The sequence below is a fragment of the Salmo salar genome, chromosome ssa20 (assembly GCF_905237065.1).
Source record: "Salmo salar chromosome ssa20, Ssal_v3.1, whole genome shotgun sequence".
Lineage (NCBI taxonomy): Eukaryota > Metazoa > Chordata > Actinopteri > Salmoniformes > Salmonidae > Salmo > Salmo salar.
Genome location: NC_059461.1, coordinates 87,283,781 through 87,299,609, shown reverse-complemented (window position 1 = coordinate 87,299,609; position 15,829 = coordinate 87,283,781). Strand labels below are relative to the sequence as shown.

At 45.4% G+C, this 15,829-nt stretch overlaps 2 protein-coding genes across 2 annotated transcripts in view; both read right to left on the bottom strand.

Moving 5' to 3' along the window:
* The window catches only part of dhx36 (DEAH (Asp-Glu-Ala-His) box polypeptide 36), a 49,962-nt gene extending 47,028 nt beyond the window's left edge, over nt 1-2,934 (bottom strand). The window contains exons 1-5 of the mRNA XM_045704056.1: nt 2,278-2,934; nt 1,859-2,022; nt 1,206-1,322; nt 924-1,107; nt 713-751 (exon numbers count right to left, since the gene is read on the bottom strand). Of these exons, the coding sequence (XP_045560012.1) occupies nt 713-751; nt 924-1,107; nt 1,206-1,322; nt 1,859-2,022; nt 2,278-2,553 (780 nt within the window). The 5' untranslated portion in view covers nt 2,554-2,934. The remainder of the gene's footprint in view (nt 1-712; nt 752-923; nt 1,108-1,205; nt 1,323-1,858; nt 2,023-2,277) is intronic.
* Nucleotides 2,935-14,121: 11,187 nt separating this feature from the next.
* The window catches only part of LOC106593204 (probable G-protein coupled receptor 149), a 17,651-nt gene continuing 15,943 nt past the window's right edge, over nt 14,122-15,829 (bottom strand). Inside the window, exon 4 of the mRNA XM_045704053.1 lies at nt 14,122-15,072. Coding sequence (XP_045560009.1) covers nt 14,446-15,072 — 627 coding nt within the window. The 3' untranslated portion in view covers nt 14,122-14,445. The remainder of the gene's footprint in view (nt 15,073-15,829) is intronic.

Genomic DNA, 15,829 nt, shown 5'->3' with positions numbered 1-15,829 from the left:
CATGGTAAGCGGAGGCCTAGCAGCCACATGGTAAGCGGAGGCCTAGCAGCCACATGGTAAGCGGAGGCCTAGCAGCCACATGGTAAGCGGAGGCCTAGCAGCCACATGGTAAGCGGAGGCCTAGCAGCCACATGGTAGGCAGAGGCCTAGCAGCCACATGGTAAGCAGAGGCCTAGCAGCCACATGGTAAGCAGAGGCCTAGCAGCCACATGGTAGGCAGAGGCCTAGCAGCCACATGGTAGGCAGAGGCCTAGCAGCCACATGGTAGGCAGAGGCCTAGCAGCCACATGGTAGGCAGAGGCCTAGCAGCCACATGGTAGGCAGAGGCCTAGCAGCCACATGGTAGGCAGAGGCCTAGCAGCCACATGGTAGGCAGAGGCCTAGCAGCCACATGGTAGGCAGAGGCCTAGCAGCCACATGGTAGGCAGAGGCCTAGCAGCCACATGGTAGGCAGAGGCCTAGCAGCCACATGGTAAGCAGAGGCCTAGCAGCCACATGGTAAGCAGAGGCCTAGCAGCCACATGGTAAGCAGAGGCCTAGCAGCCACATGGTAAGCAGAGGCCTAGCAGCCACATGGTAAGCAGAGGCCTAGCAGCCACATGGTAAGCAGAGGCCTAGCAGCCACATGGTAAGCAGAGGCCTAGCAGCCACATGGTAAGCAGAGGCCTAGCATCCAAGTTCATCAGGAGGAAAAATACATCTCAGATCTTACCTCTTTCTTTCCAAAGGATGGAAGCTTTTCCCTGAATTTCTGCCAAAAAATAAACAGGAAATATGAATTACTACAAGCAGTCCATCAAGAGATGTTGAGAACTAAGAACATCTCACTACCAGTTTTATTGGTGTTATGATAACATGTGTGTTTAGCAATAATAAACACAGTAATTATAATACTGCAAATGTTTTATGAAGTGAATTGTCACCAGCATGTCTAGGTATTTAGAGTCCGCCTTCTTCCTCTCTAGATCTCTCTTTAACTGCTGGTCCAGGGCATTCTCCCTGACCACCTCCTGAAACAAGTACTCCAGGTCTTTATCCTTCCCTCTCCTCTCCTTCTCCTCCCTCTCTTCTTTGGGTTCAGCTTTAAGGACATCCTGTAGGAAGTAACTGAAAGGCAGGAGAAAGAGACATGATTGTGAATTGCTTTAACGAGTGAGCATGGCAATAGGAACAACAACAACCCTAAACTCTAGAAGTTAGCCTACCGTTGTGATGTGAGTGTAGTGTTCTGTACTGGCCTCTCCTCATCCTCCTTCTTCTTCTTCTCTTGTTTGAGATCAATTTTCAGGACATCCTGAGAGGGCTCATCACCATCAAAGTAACTGAAACACACATCAGGTGAATAACAGTGGTGTAGTAAATCACAGGCTGAATGCTTCATGTTTCAAAAGCATTGAATGTAGCCGATGATGTTGCAATCTAGTGGTGACATGAGCCCTCCTAAATAATCCACAAATTTAGGAGATGTAAAAGGAGTTTTTATAGTACGCAGCTGCAGCAAGCAGGCTCATGTCCACAACACACAGAGGAGTGTGCATAGGGCCTAACGATGTCCTGGAGACTAGGGTTAGGGCTGGGGCCTGTGGACCTGAACACATGACATCACTGTCTGTCTGTCTGTGTCTGTGGGTGCCACAGTAAATGACAGAGCCTACTGCAGCTGTATTCTTCTGAGAGACTGGGAGTGTTTGACATTGCAATCAACTTTAAAGGCGAGTCTAGACTGACTGATCTACAAATCACCTTGAATCATAAATAACTAATCAAAAGTATTTGTAGATCAGTCAGTCTGTTAGAATTTACCCATAATACATCACGGTTTTGATGCTTGAACACAGCCAGTAACACAGTGCCTTACCAGTGGCCGCCTCCGACCGGTGCTGAAGGGGCTGAACGCCAGTGCTCAGATGTGGAGGGGTGGGCCTCCCTGGCTGGGCCCGGGCATGTCGGTCCTCTCTGGACAGTGTTCAGCAGATTAGTGATATGCTGTTCCCTGGACTCATCCATCTGAACCACGGCCCGCTACACCGCGAGGGGAAACCAGCTGCATTAGTACAGAGTTAATCCTGATACATGCTAAATACTATACATTTATTCCAGATAGGTAGCTACTTCGTTATCAAAAAAACAGATATAGCTAGTTGTCAGCCGTGATAGTCAACGAGACTAAGTAACGACAGTTGACTACAGCTGACTATCAACGACAACAACCCAAGCAAGCCACTACACAACAAACAGATACACAGGTACCTCTGTAACTAATGTTACACTACTAACCGATTTTCTCTCATTTTCTTTCCTCTTCAAGCCTCCCCATTTGGCGTACCACAGTCCGATCTCCCGGCCCTTTAGATGCGGGGGTGGACGGTTTGGTCCCCCACCTCGTTCTCCCCGGTCTTCCCTCGACTCCGATTCGGTGCTCCGCGGGTGTCCACCACCACTCGACCCAGCTAGGCGATCCCACCTCTCCCGGCTCCCATCCCGTCCGAATCCTCGACCTCCTCTTCGGCCACCTCGTCGGCCGCCTCTGCCCCCATAACCTCCATAACTCATACCGCCTTCAAAACCACAGAAACACAGCTATGGCAAGATAGCAGTGCAAGACTGTCTGTAGACTTACAAATTGGGACTAGCCAGCTAGCTAAGCTTGCTGCACTATTCGAAACCTTTGCTTTGGGATTGCTAGCTAACGTTAGCTAGTAAACGTTAGCCGGCCCGTGGATCAAGTAGATGTGCTAAATTAATAATTGTATATCTCGAAGCGTGTACATATTTCACATGAAGTTCGGAATAGCTAAGTAGTTGAATATGAAGGAAATCAATAGCATTCCGCTGATTTCAAGTGAAAATCAGTATTTTTTTTCCAAGGATGTGAGTCTTGTACATAGATATCCGGTCGCATAGTTTACACAACAATGAAATAGTCGATGGATGATGACGTTTCCCTCATGATTGACCAGAGAGGATAGGCTTGGTTCACGCAACCCGGCGAGACCCCCAAATACTCTGAATGCGTTAAATGCTACAAATATATATGTTGTAACTTGTCACTCCAGGGTTTTTTTCTGGATCAAAATGGGGCTTGTTGTGAGTAGTGGGGGCATGGTAGAGGCCCTCGCCAAAGATATTTAGTTTTTTTGCTGTTTTAAAGGTAAATTCCTGCAATTCTATACATTTTGCCATGACTTACTCCTTGTTCTTATGCGATCTGAGTGACTCAAACATTATAACAAAATCAATGTGGGCCCCATGAGAGAAGGAGAGAATTAAAAATGTTAGATTCTCCCTGACTGTCTAGTTATAATTTTTGTGATTTTGTTAGTTCTCAAAGATTATCTTATTTAAAAATGTATATGTCCATTATCTTTTTTACATGAATTATATCTGGTGTTAGATGTTTAAGTTTACACCGTTTTTTTAATCATGTTTTTTGGAGTGGCGGCAACGATTGTTAAATTTAATTTTTTTAATTTATTTATTTAACCAGGTAGGTCAGTTGAGAACAAGTTCTCATTTACAACTGCGACCTGGCCAAGATAAAGCAAAGCAGTGCGACACAAACAACAACACAGAGTTACACATGGAATAAACAAATGTACAGTCAAAAACACAATAAAAAAAGTCTATATACATGAGGAGATAAGGCAATAAATAGGCCATAGTAGCAAAGTAATTACAATTTAGCAAATGAACACTGCAGTGATAGATGTGCAGATGATGATGTGCAAGTAGAAATACCAGTGTGCAAAAGAGCAGAAAAAGTAAATAAAAACAATAAGGGGATGAGGTAGGTAGTTGGATGGATGGGCTATTTACAGATGGGCTGTGTACAGCTGCAGCGATCGGTTAGCTGCTCAGATAGCTGATGTTTAAAGTTAGTGAGGGAGATATAAGTCTCCAACTTCAGCGATTTTTGCAATTCATTCCAGTCATTGGCAGCAGAGAACTGTAAGGAAAGGCGGCCAAAGTAGGTGTTGGATTTGGGGATGACCAGTGAGATGTACCTGCTGGAGAGCGTGTGCTACGGGTGGGTGTTGTTATCGTGACCAGTGAGCTGAGATAAGGCGGAGCTTTACCTAGCATAGACTTATAGATGACCTGGAGCCAGTGGGTCTGGTGACGAATATGTAGCGAGGGCCAGCCGACGAGAGCATACAGGTCGCAGTGGTGGGTGGTATATGGGGCTTTGGTGAGAAAACGGATGGCACTGTGATAGACTGCATCCAGTTTCCTGAGTAGAGTGTTGGAGGCTATTTTGTAAATGACATCGCCGAAGTCGAGGATCGGTAGGATAGTCAGTTTTACGAGGGTATGTTTGGCAGCGTGAGTAAAGGAGGCTTTGTTGCGAAATAGGAAGCCGATTCTAGATTAAATTTTGTATTGGAGAAGTTTAATATGAGTCTGGAAGGAGAGTTTATAGTCTAGCCAGACACCTAGGTATTGGTAGATGTCCACATATTCAAAGTCAGAACCGTCCAGAGTAGTTGGTGAACCAGGCGAGGGAGTCATTTGAGAAACCAAGACTGTTGAGTCTGCCGATAAGAATAGGGTGATTGACAGAGTCGAAAGCCTTGGCCAGGTCGATGAAGACGGCTGCACAGTACTGTCTTTTATCGATGGCGGTTATGATATCGTTTAGTACCTTGAGCGTGGCTGAGGTGCACCTGTGACAAACTCGGAAACCAGATTGCACAGCAGAGAAGGTACAGTGGGATTCGAAATGGTCAGTGATCTGTTTATTAACTTGGCTTTTGAAGACTTTAGAAAGGCAGGGCAGGATGGATATAGGTCTGTAACAGTTTGGGTCTAGGGTGTCACCCCATTTGAAGAGGGGGATGATCGTGGCAGCTTTCCAATCTTTAGCGATCTTGGACGATACGAAAGAGAGGTTGAACAGACTAGTAATAGGGGTTGCAACAATGGTGGCAAATAATTTTAGAAAGAGAGGGTCCAGATTGTCTAGCCCAGCTGATTTGTATGGGTCCAGGTTTTGCAGCTCTTTCAGAACATCTGATATCTGGATTTGGGTGAAGGAGAAGCTGGGGAGACTTGGCAAGTAGCTGCGGGGGGTGCGGAGCTGTTGGCCAGGGTTGGGGTAGCCAGGAGGGAAGCATGGCCAGCCGTAGAGAAATGCTTATTGAAATTCTCGATTATCGTGGATTTATCGGTGGTGACAGTGTTTCCTAGCCTTAGTGCAGTGGGCAGCTGGGAGGAGGTGCTCTTACTTTACAGTGTCCCAAAACTTTTTGGAGTTAGAGCTACAGGATGCAAACAGTGTCCCAAAACTTTTTGGAGTTAGAGCTACAGGATGCAAATTTCTGTTTGAAAAAGCTAGCCTTTGCTTTCCTGACTGACTGCGTGTATTGGTTCCTGACTTCCCTGAAAAGTTGCATATCGCGGGGACTATTCGATGCTAGTGCAGTCAGCCACAGGATGTTTTTGTGCTGGTCGAGGGCAGTCAGATCTGGAGTGAACCAAGGGATATATCTGTTCTTCGTTCTACATTTTTTGAAAGGGGCATGCTTATTTAAGATGGTGTGGAAATTAAAATCTACTGACGGGATGAGGTCAATATCCTTCCAGGATACCTGGACCAGGTCGATTAGAAAGGCCTGCTCGCTGAAGTGTTTTAGGGAGCATTTGACAGTGATGAGGGGTGGTTGTTTGACCGCAGACCCATAGAGGATGCAGGCAAGGAGGCAGTAATCGCTGAGATCCTGATTAAAAACAGCAGAGGTGTATTTGGAGGGCAAGTTGGTCAGGATGATATCTATGAGGGTGCCCATGTTTACGGATTTAGGGTTGTACCTGGTGTGTTCCTTGATAATTTGTGTGAGATTGAGGGCATCTAGCTTAGATTGTAGGATTGCCGGGGTGTTAAGCATATCCCAGTTTAGGTCACCTAACAGAACGAACTCTGAAGATTGATGAAGGGCAATCAATTCACATAAGGTGTCCAGGGCACAGCTGAGAGCTGTAACAAGTGGCAACAGTGAGAGACTTATTTCTGGAGAGATATATTTTAAAAATTAGAAGCTCGAATTGTTTGGGCATAGACCTGGAAAGTATAACGGGACTTTGCAGGCTATCTCTGCAATAGATTGCAACTCCTCCCCCTTTGGCAGTTCTATCTTGCTGGAAAATGATGTAGTTGGGGATGGAAATCTCAGAATTTTTGTTGGCCTTCCTAAGCCAGGATTCAGACACGGCAAGGACATCAGGGTTGGCGGAATGTGCTAAAGCAGTGAGTAAAACAAACTTAGGGAGGAGGCTTCTGATGCATGAAGCCAAGGCTTTTACAGTTTCAGAAGTCAACAATTCAGAGCGCCTGGGGACACGCAGGGCCTGGGTTAACCTCCACATCACCCGAGGAACAGAGGAGGAGTAGGTTGAGGGTACGGCTAAAGGCTAATATAGGGGAAACACTGCACACACGCACACACGTACGCACACACGTACGCACACACACACACACACACACACACACACACACACACACACACACACACACACACACACACACACACACACACACACACACACACACACACACACACACACACACACACACACACACACACACACACACACACACAGTGGAGTCTCTAAGACTTGTGCCAAGTGTAATGAAAGCGAATCCTTAATGAGAAGGTTGGGCCCGGGTTTGGGAAACCATGGCATATTCAATAAAAGTGCCTTTCTGTTTGAAACGTTCATGGTGTGTTTGAGAATCTTCATTGACCACTCCAGGGGACACCTGTGATTGTATCATCAAATCCTATGGAGGCCATTTAAATCCAAAATAATTACATATTAGGGTCAAATTAAATTCAAATAGAAGCCAAATCAAAACAATAAACGGATAAGACTAAAATAAAAGATTTAAACAAGTGCCTTGTTTTAATGCCTGTGGTGTGTAGAACACAGTACATTATCTTATGGCTTTTTTCCTAAATCACTTGCTGTATTTGCCTTACTGGCTCATATTGTATATATTGAGCTGTTCGAAATTACTGGGGCTTCATATCCGAAGAGACTGATGTTCTTCACTACATGTTCTGTCTTCTGGAGCTCCCGCTAACACAGAGTTTTTAATTGGATTGTGTTCAGATTGCCTTTAGCATTTTGTTGAAATCGGTTGAATTTATAGGGAAGTGAGAAGATGTTATTATTATTTTTTTTACAGAGCAGAGCTAATTAATGCCCTAAAGCATGGCAAATGGGAGCGAAGGAGAGAAGGAGAGAGAATGAGAGGAGAGAGTGAGAGATGGAGAGAGAATGAGAGAAGATGTGAGAGAAGAAGAGAGAATGAGAGAACGAGAGAATGAGAGGAGAGAGAATGAGAGCAGAGAGAATGAGAAGAGAGAATGAGAGGAGAGAATGAGAGAGAGTGAGAGAAGGAGAGAGAATGAGAGAAGGAGATAATGAGAGGAGGGAGTTACACATAGAGGGAGAGGGGGTAACTCTTGAGAGTGATACTAAAAGAAAGGGAGAGCTTTTAAGAGGGTGCAAGATTGAGGGAGTGTCATGCGTGTGAGACGTGTGAGGTAACAAGGAAGATCCCACATAAACCTGGGGTCCCTGTCATGAAACGTGGATCATATTTTCACCAAGAGCCCTTTGAAATGTCCTTCCTCATCTTCTGCTTCTCTCACCTCTGAAGCTGTAATTCTCACAGTAATAATGAAGGAGTCAGTGACTCTCTTGTAATGCTTACCATCCATCAGTCTGTCTGTACCTCATCCATCATTATGGCGGTGGTGCGTTAGACCCAGTCATCCAGCCAATGAATCAACCCCACTACTCAACCTCAATAGGAATGACTTCAGTATTCATTACGTCAAGGGTGATGCTGCTATTCAATCAAATAAATGAAAATTGACATCAGCGTCAGTTTAAATGAAGGACAGGAGATTCATTATCTTTGGGGTTAGGACATTTTTTTTTTTTTTACCAAGATTCAGCCTTCTGTGTGTACCTAATGTGAGTCCACCATGTCTCATGAGGATATTTCACTTCCTACAATATTCTACCTTTAAGATCTGCCAGTAACCAGTTCTGACTGAAATGTATTCCGTCTGTGAGAAATATTATGGTAGAAGATATGAAAGATTCACTCTAAGTCTGGGTTTGAATCAGAGGTTTCCTCTGGCGATGACATTAGGGAAGAAAATCCGGACGTATCTCCTTCTGCAACTGCCTTTTGTCTCAACTTTGTCATTATTTGAAATTTGCGAGACAGGGAATGAGAGGGGGGGGGGCAAAAGAGAAGGAGGGGGAGAGAGTGAGGACATAGAAATAGAGTTAGCTAGAGGGGGAGGGTTGCTTTAGTATGGACTGAATAATTGAATATCCCTCCCCCGTCTGTGTTTCCTTTAGGATGGTAAAGGAGTACCTCCCGTTGGTACCTGGCAACCAACAACCTTTGACCCCCATACTGAATTATTTAACCCAGAAGTGATGATTTAGTGGTAATAACACTTTACATTGTGTTGCACTACACCTAAACAGCTTTTATTCTTCAAGTAACAAGAGTGTCATTATATTTTGTTAGTAGGAGGATGGGATGAAGGGGTTTCAGGACAGATTATGAATGTGACATTTACCGTGTCAAGAGCTAAGACTCCTCGGACATACAACAATGACAACAACACTCCTCTTTCTCTAACAAAGCATTCCTTACCCCAGGACACTTCCTGTGCCCCTCAGTGTCTACCCTGGCGACAGAGGTCATGTTCAAAAAGCTAATAGCGGGGAGGTTAAAGCTGCAACAAGAACACAGAGGACGTGTCAGGCTCATGACAGCAGTGTGACTGGTACGTGGGAGAGGCCAGGGGGGGTCACTCAAAAACAGAGCAGCTGAAATCACATTAAATAGAGGAAAGAGGAGGAGGACAATAACATTTCCACTGAGGACTGTTGGGAATAACTGGATTAGTTACCACACACATCACAGAGACTATATACTGTATTAGCTAGTCAGTTAGTTACAGTAGTTAGTAATGCCTACTGAAGTGTGTTAGATAGTGTGATAACTAGTCTGTTGGTTATGTTATAGTTGATTAAAATATATCAGTGAATTTGTTTTGACTGATTGTCAGTCATTCAATTAGCATAGATAAGTAATTCATATAGGTAAACAAACATTTAATCCCAGCCTTCTCAGTGGTGAGCCATGAATCCTTCCTCAATGATTTCCAAATAAGAAGAAAAAAACACTTATCTAAAAAATGTGTACAGTATGGAAAGCAAACTTCAATACCATATATTCACACAAATTAATAAATGAGCAAGTGATGAGTTTATTTCCATTCTGCTTGGCTGAAGAGATGTGGTGGTGCTGCTGCATTGAAAGGGTTGTAAATGCTAAAAACTCTTTGTCGAAACACTGAAATGGTCTCTACTCATTACAAGGTCAAAAGTCAACTCATCTACTGGGACCCATTGGTTATGATTCATAAGCCATATGATTCATCAGCCAAGCCATATGATTCATAAGCCATATGATTCATAAGCCATATGATTCATCAGCCAATCCATATGATTCATAAGCCATATGATTCATAGGCCAAGCCATATGATTCATAAGCCATATGATTCATAAGCCAAGCCATATGATTCATCAGTCAAGCCATATGATTCATAAGCCATATGATTCATCAGCCAATCCATATGATTCGTAAGCCAAGCCATATGATTCATCAGTCAAGCCATATGATTCATAAGCCAAGCCATATGATTCATAAGCCATATGATTCATAAACCAAGCCATATGATTCATAAGCCATATGATTCATAAGCCAAGCCATATAATTCATAAGCCATATGATTCATCAGCCAAGCCATATGATTCATAAGCCATATGAGTCTGTAAGCCACTTTTCTCTAACTTGCTTTTTTTTTCCTTAAAGCATTGTGAATATAAATGCATTTTACAGTGTTGTTTGAGGCAATTTTCTAGTATAAATATTTTATGAGCACATTCACAGGAAGGACGAAACACGTGACACGTGACAAAGATTTTCTCTGCTGAAAGACACAACAACAGATGACGCACAACGAAACACATCCTTTATGGAACATGAAATAAAACCTGGAGGCTCACATGAGTGTCTGAAATGGTCCCCAAACACAGACAGTATGGTGAAGAAGGCGCAATGGCACCTTTTCAACCTCAGGAGGTTGAAGAAATTTGTTTTGGCCCCTATCTGGTTTGCGCTTAGTGGGACTATCATTTTTCAACAGGACAATGACCCAACACACCTCCAGGCTGTGTAAGGGCTATTGGCCCAAGAAGGAGAGTGATGGAGCGCTGCATCAGCTGACCTGGCCTCCACAATCACCTGACCTCAACCCAATTGAGATGGTTTGGGATGTGTTGGACCGCAGAGTGAAGGAAAAGCAGCCAACAAGTGCTCAGCATATGTGGGAACTCCTTCAAGACTGTTGGAAAAGCATTCCAGGTGAAGCTGGTTGAGAGAATGCCAAGAGTGTGCAAAGCTGTCATCAATGCTACTTTGAAGAATCTCAAATATAACATATTTTTTAATTTGTTTAACACTTTTTTAGTTACTACGTGATTCCATATGTGTTATTTCATAGTTTTGATGTCTTCACTATTATTCTACAATGTAGAAAATAGTAAAATAAAGAAAAACCCTTGAATAAGTAGATGTCTAAACTTTTGACTGGTACTGTATACAAAAGTATGTGTACACCCCTTCAAAACTGTTGCTGACAGGTGTATACAATCGAGCACACAGCCATGCAATCTCCATAGACAAACATTGGCCGCAGAATGGCCTTACTGAAGAGCTCAGTGACCTTCAACAGCTCAGCCGCGAAGTGGTAGGCCACACAAGCTCATAGAATGGGACCACCGAGTGCTGAAGCACGTAAAAATTGTCTGTCTTCAGTTGCAACACCCACTACCGAGTTCCAAACTGCCTCTGGAATCAACGTCAGCACAATAACTGTTCTTCAGGAGCTTCATGAAATGGGTTTCCATGGCCGAACAGCCGCACACAAGCTTAAGATCACCATGCACAATGCCAAATGTTGGCTGGAGTGGTGTAAAGCTCGCCGCCGTTGGACTCTGGAGCAGTGGAAACGTGTTCTTTGGAGTGATGAATCATGCTTCACCATCTGGGTTTGGCGGATGCCAGGAAAATGCTACCTGCCTGAATGGATAGTGCCAAATGTAAAGTTTGGTGGAGGAGGAATAATGGTCAGGGGCTGTTTTAGTTCTAGTGGAGGGAAATCTTTAAGCTACAGCATACAATGACATTCTAGACGATTCATTGCTTCCAACTTTGTGGCAAGAGTTTGGGGAAGGCCCTTTCCTGTTTCAGCATGACAATGCCCCCGTGTACTAATCGAAGTCAATATAGAAATGGTTTGTCGAGGTCGGTGTTGAAGAACTTGACTGGCCTGCACAGAGCCCTGACCTCAACCCCATCGAACACCTTCGGGACGAATTGGAACGCAGACTGATCTATTAGCTGATCTACTCCTCCAGGCTCTCAGCCACAGGAGGTTGGTTCCTCCAGGCGCCCAGCAACAGTAGGTTGGTTCCTCCAGGCTCTCAGCCACAGAAGGTTGGTTCCTCCAGGCTCTCAGCCACAGGAGGTTGGTTCCTCCAGGCTATCAGCCACAGAAGGTTGGTTCCTCCAGGTTCTTAGCCACAGGAGGTTGGTTCCTCCAGGCTCTCAGCCACAGAAGGTTGGTTCCTCCAGGCTCTCAGCCACAGAAGGTTGGTTCCTCCAGGTTCTTAGCCACAGGAGGTTGGTTCCTCCAGGCTCTCAGCCACAGGAAATGGTTCCTCCAGGCTATCAGCCACGGGAGGTTGGTTCCTCCAGGCTATCAGCCACAGAAGGTTGGTTCCTCCAGGCTCTCAGCCACAGAAGGTTGGTTCCTCCAGGCTCTCAGCCACAGGAGGTTGGTTCCTCCAGGTTCTCAGCCACAGGAGGTTGGTGGCACCGTAATTAGGGAGGACAGGCTTGTGGTAATGGCTGGAGCGTAATAATGGAATGGTATCAAATACATTAAATGCCATTAATTTCATTCCATTTGCTCAGTTCCAGCCATTATTATGAGCCGTGATCCCCTCAGCAGCCTCCACTCCAGTCTCAGCAGCAAGGTAACTGATCTATTCCTCAGAGTCCGGTATCTCAGCAGATTATTTAAGAGTAAAGGCACACTATTTAACACACACACGCACACGTACACACACACGCACACGCACATTGACACAGTTAAACACAGACAGAGCATGCACACATACACACAGTGGGATAACTCAGACAGAGGAGCTGGTGATCTCCCTGTTGCCTCATGGGTAACGTTGATTGTAATAACAGATCCATGTGGAGACCGTGAAGAGTGAAACCCTCCCCATTCTCTCTCTCTCACTCTCTCTCTCTCTTTCTATTTCCTTATGGTGGAGACCCCAGCATGAATACTAAGATGGTTAATATTCTCTCCAGCCTTTCTCTCTGCTCTCCCTTTCTGTCTTCTCTTTCATTGCGCTGCTATCACTTAGTCCTGCACCACCTTCTCTCCACCTCACCTCATCACTTAGTTCTGCACCACCTCACCTCATCACTTAGTCCAGCACCACCTCACCACCTCACTTCGTCCTGCACCACCTTCTCTCCACCTCACCTCATCACTTAGTCCAGCACCACCTCACCTCCTCACTTTGTCCTGCACCACCTTCTCTCCACCTCACCTCATCACGTAGTCCTGCACTGCCTTCTCTCCACCTCATCACAGTCCTACACCATCTTCTCTCCACCTCACCTCATCACTTAGTCCTGCACCACCTTCTCTCCACCTCACCTCATCACTTAGTCCAGCACCACCTCACCTCATCACTTAGTCCTGCACCACCTTCTCTCCACCTCACCTCATCACTTAGTCCTGCACCACCTCACCTCATCACTTAGTCCTGCACCACCTCACCTCCTCACTTAGTCCTGCACCACCTTCTCTCCACCTCACCTCATCACTTAGTCCTGCACCACCTCACCTCCTCACTCTGTCCTGCACCACCTTCTCTCCACCTCACCTCATCACTTAGTCCTGCACCAACTTCTCTTAACCTCACCTCATCACATATACACATAATGGACCTTTAAAGCACAGAATGGACACAGGATATGTGTCCCAGAAGTCTTAGGCAGCAGCAGCTAATGTTTTGTCACAAGATACACTTAAAATATAGAGTTAAAAGGTCAGTCCTTCTGGATATGTCTTTCCCGTCTGCTTCCTGTGTGTGTGCATCAGTATTCTCTGTCCCCTCATTGTCTTCCTGTGTGTGTGCATCACTATTCTCTGTCCCCTCGTTGTCTTCCTGTGTGTGTGCATCAGTATTCTCTGTCCCCTCGTTGTCTTCCTGTGTGTGTGCATCAGTATTCTCTGTCCCCTCGTTGTCTTCCTGTGTGTGTGCATCAGTATTCTCTGTCCCCTCGTTGTCTTCCTGTGTGTGTGCATCAGTATTCTCTGTCCCCTCGTTGTCTTCCTGTGTGTGCGCATCAGTATTCTCTGTCCCCTCGTTGTCTTCCTGTGTGTGTGCATCAGTATTCTCTGCCCCCTCGTTGTCTTCCTGTGTGTGTATCAGTCTTCTCTGTTCTCTTCCTGCTTCCTGTGTGTGTGTATCAGTCTTCTCTGTCCTCTTCCTGCTTCCTGTGTGTGTGTGTCTCTTTTGACCCACCACATACACTGCTGCTACTGTTTATTATCTATCCTGTTATCTAGCCACTTTATCCCTACCTATATGTACATATATACCTAAATTACCTCGTACCTCTGCACATTGACTTGATACTGGTCCCCGTGTGTATATAGCCAAGTTATTACCTCATACTCCTGCACATCGACTCGGTACTGGGACCGTGTATGTAGCCAAGTTATCGTTACTCATTGTGTTATTATTTTTCTATATATTCCTTGTGTTATAATTTGTATATTTGTTTAATACTATTTCACTTTTTTCATGAGAAGGGCCCTTAAGTAAGCATTTCACTGTTAGTCTACACCAGTTATTTATGAAGCATGTGACAAATAAAAATGTATTTGATTTGTATGTGTGTGTGTGTGTGTGTGTGTGTGTATCAGGCTTCTCTGTCCTCTTCCTGCTTCCTGTGTGTGTGTATCAGTCTTTTCTGTCCTCTTCCTGCTTCCTGTGTGTGTGTGTATCAGTCTTCTCTGTCCTCTTCCTGCTGCCTGTGATGTATCAGTCTTTTCTGTCTTCTTCATGCTTCCTGTGTGTGTGTATCAGTCTTCTCTGTCCTCTTCATGCTTCCTGTGTGTGTGTGTATCAGTCTTCTCTGTCCTCTTCATGCTTCCTTTGTCTGGTTATCAGTCTTCTCTGTCCTCTTCCTGCTTCCTGTGTGTGTGTATCAGTCTTTTCTGTCTTCTTCATGCTTCCTGTGTGTGTGTGTATCAGTCTTCTCTGTCCTCTTCCTGCTTCCTGTAGGCTTCGTTGAGCAGCTGTATCTCCTCGCGGTAGCCTCCCGTCTCCTGTGTCTGTCTGCGGCTGTTCTGCCGGTGGGCCTCCACCGTGTCAGGGATGTTGATGTTGATGTTGTCCGCCTCGGGGTTTCCACTGTTGGGGATGAGCAGTGAGTATGAGGCTGTCTCCCCCAGGTCACAGGAGACAAAGCGGTTCTCCTTCCGAGAATAGCGCAGCGACGGGGAGCGGGCGTGGGAGGACGACTGGCTGATGTTAGAGATGATGGACACGCTGTCCGTGGCCTCTTCGTTGTCACAGATCTCCAACACCTCCAGGTGGATCTTCACGTTTGTGTCCCCCATTGCCACCTCTCCCACCTCCATCTCCATCCCCACTCCCCCGGCCGGGCCCCCGGTGGTGGGGTCATCTGCACTGGGCTCGTGGCCTACAGACTTGGAGCGGTAGACCTCCACCTTCTTGGCGGCGTGGGGGGAGATAGTGAGGCCGTCGCTGCTGACCTCATAGGTGGAGAGGGAGAGGGTCTTCCCTGTGGGGGAGTGCAGGGAGACGGTGCCCTGGAAGGCACACAGAGGGATGGCCAGACCTCCCCCAGATCTCTGTAAGGACACAAGACAAACACAGACTACAGTCAAAATGTAGGAGAGCAATAACTATGCATTTTATCTACGGCATATACAGCAGCACACTTTAAAATACAGAGAAATCTCAGGGTACACCCCTAATTACATAAAAGACAGATTAACTTAACCTAACTACATAAAGGACAGATTAAAACGATTGAATAAAAACATATTAATATATTAACCGGTATATTGTCAAGTTGCCGATGTACAGAATGTGTACGTAAACACAGATTTCATTCTGAGAGAGAGAGAGAGAGAGAGAGAGAGAGAGAGATGAGAGAGAGAGAGAATGAGAATGAGAGAGAGATGAGAGAGAGAATGAGAGAGAGGGAGAGAGAGAATGAGAATGAGAGAGAGAGAGAAAGCGAAAGAGAGTGAGAGAGAAAGAGAGAGAGAGAGAATGAGAATGAGAGAGAGAGAGAATGAGAATGAGAGAGAGAATGAGAATGAGAGAGAGATATGAGGGAGAGAGAGAATGAGAATGTGAAAGCGAAAGAGAGTGAGAGAGAAAGAGAGAGAGAATGAGAGAGAGAGAGAGAGAGAGAGAGAGAGAGAGAATGAGAATGAGAATGAGAAAGAGAGAGAGAGAGAGTGAAAGAGCGAGGGAGAGATAATAATGGCAGGTTGTCTAACTGGTTGTACTGAGCGTGGTACACTCGACTAAGATGAGTGAACTATTTAGACGCTGTGATCTGGTGATGTGATTGCCTCTGAACGAGGCGTAAGGTAT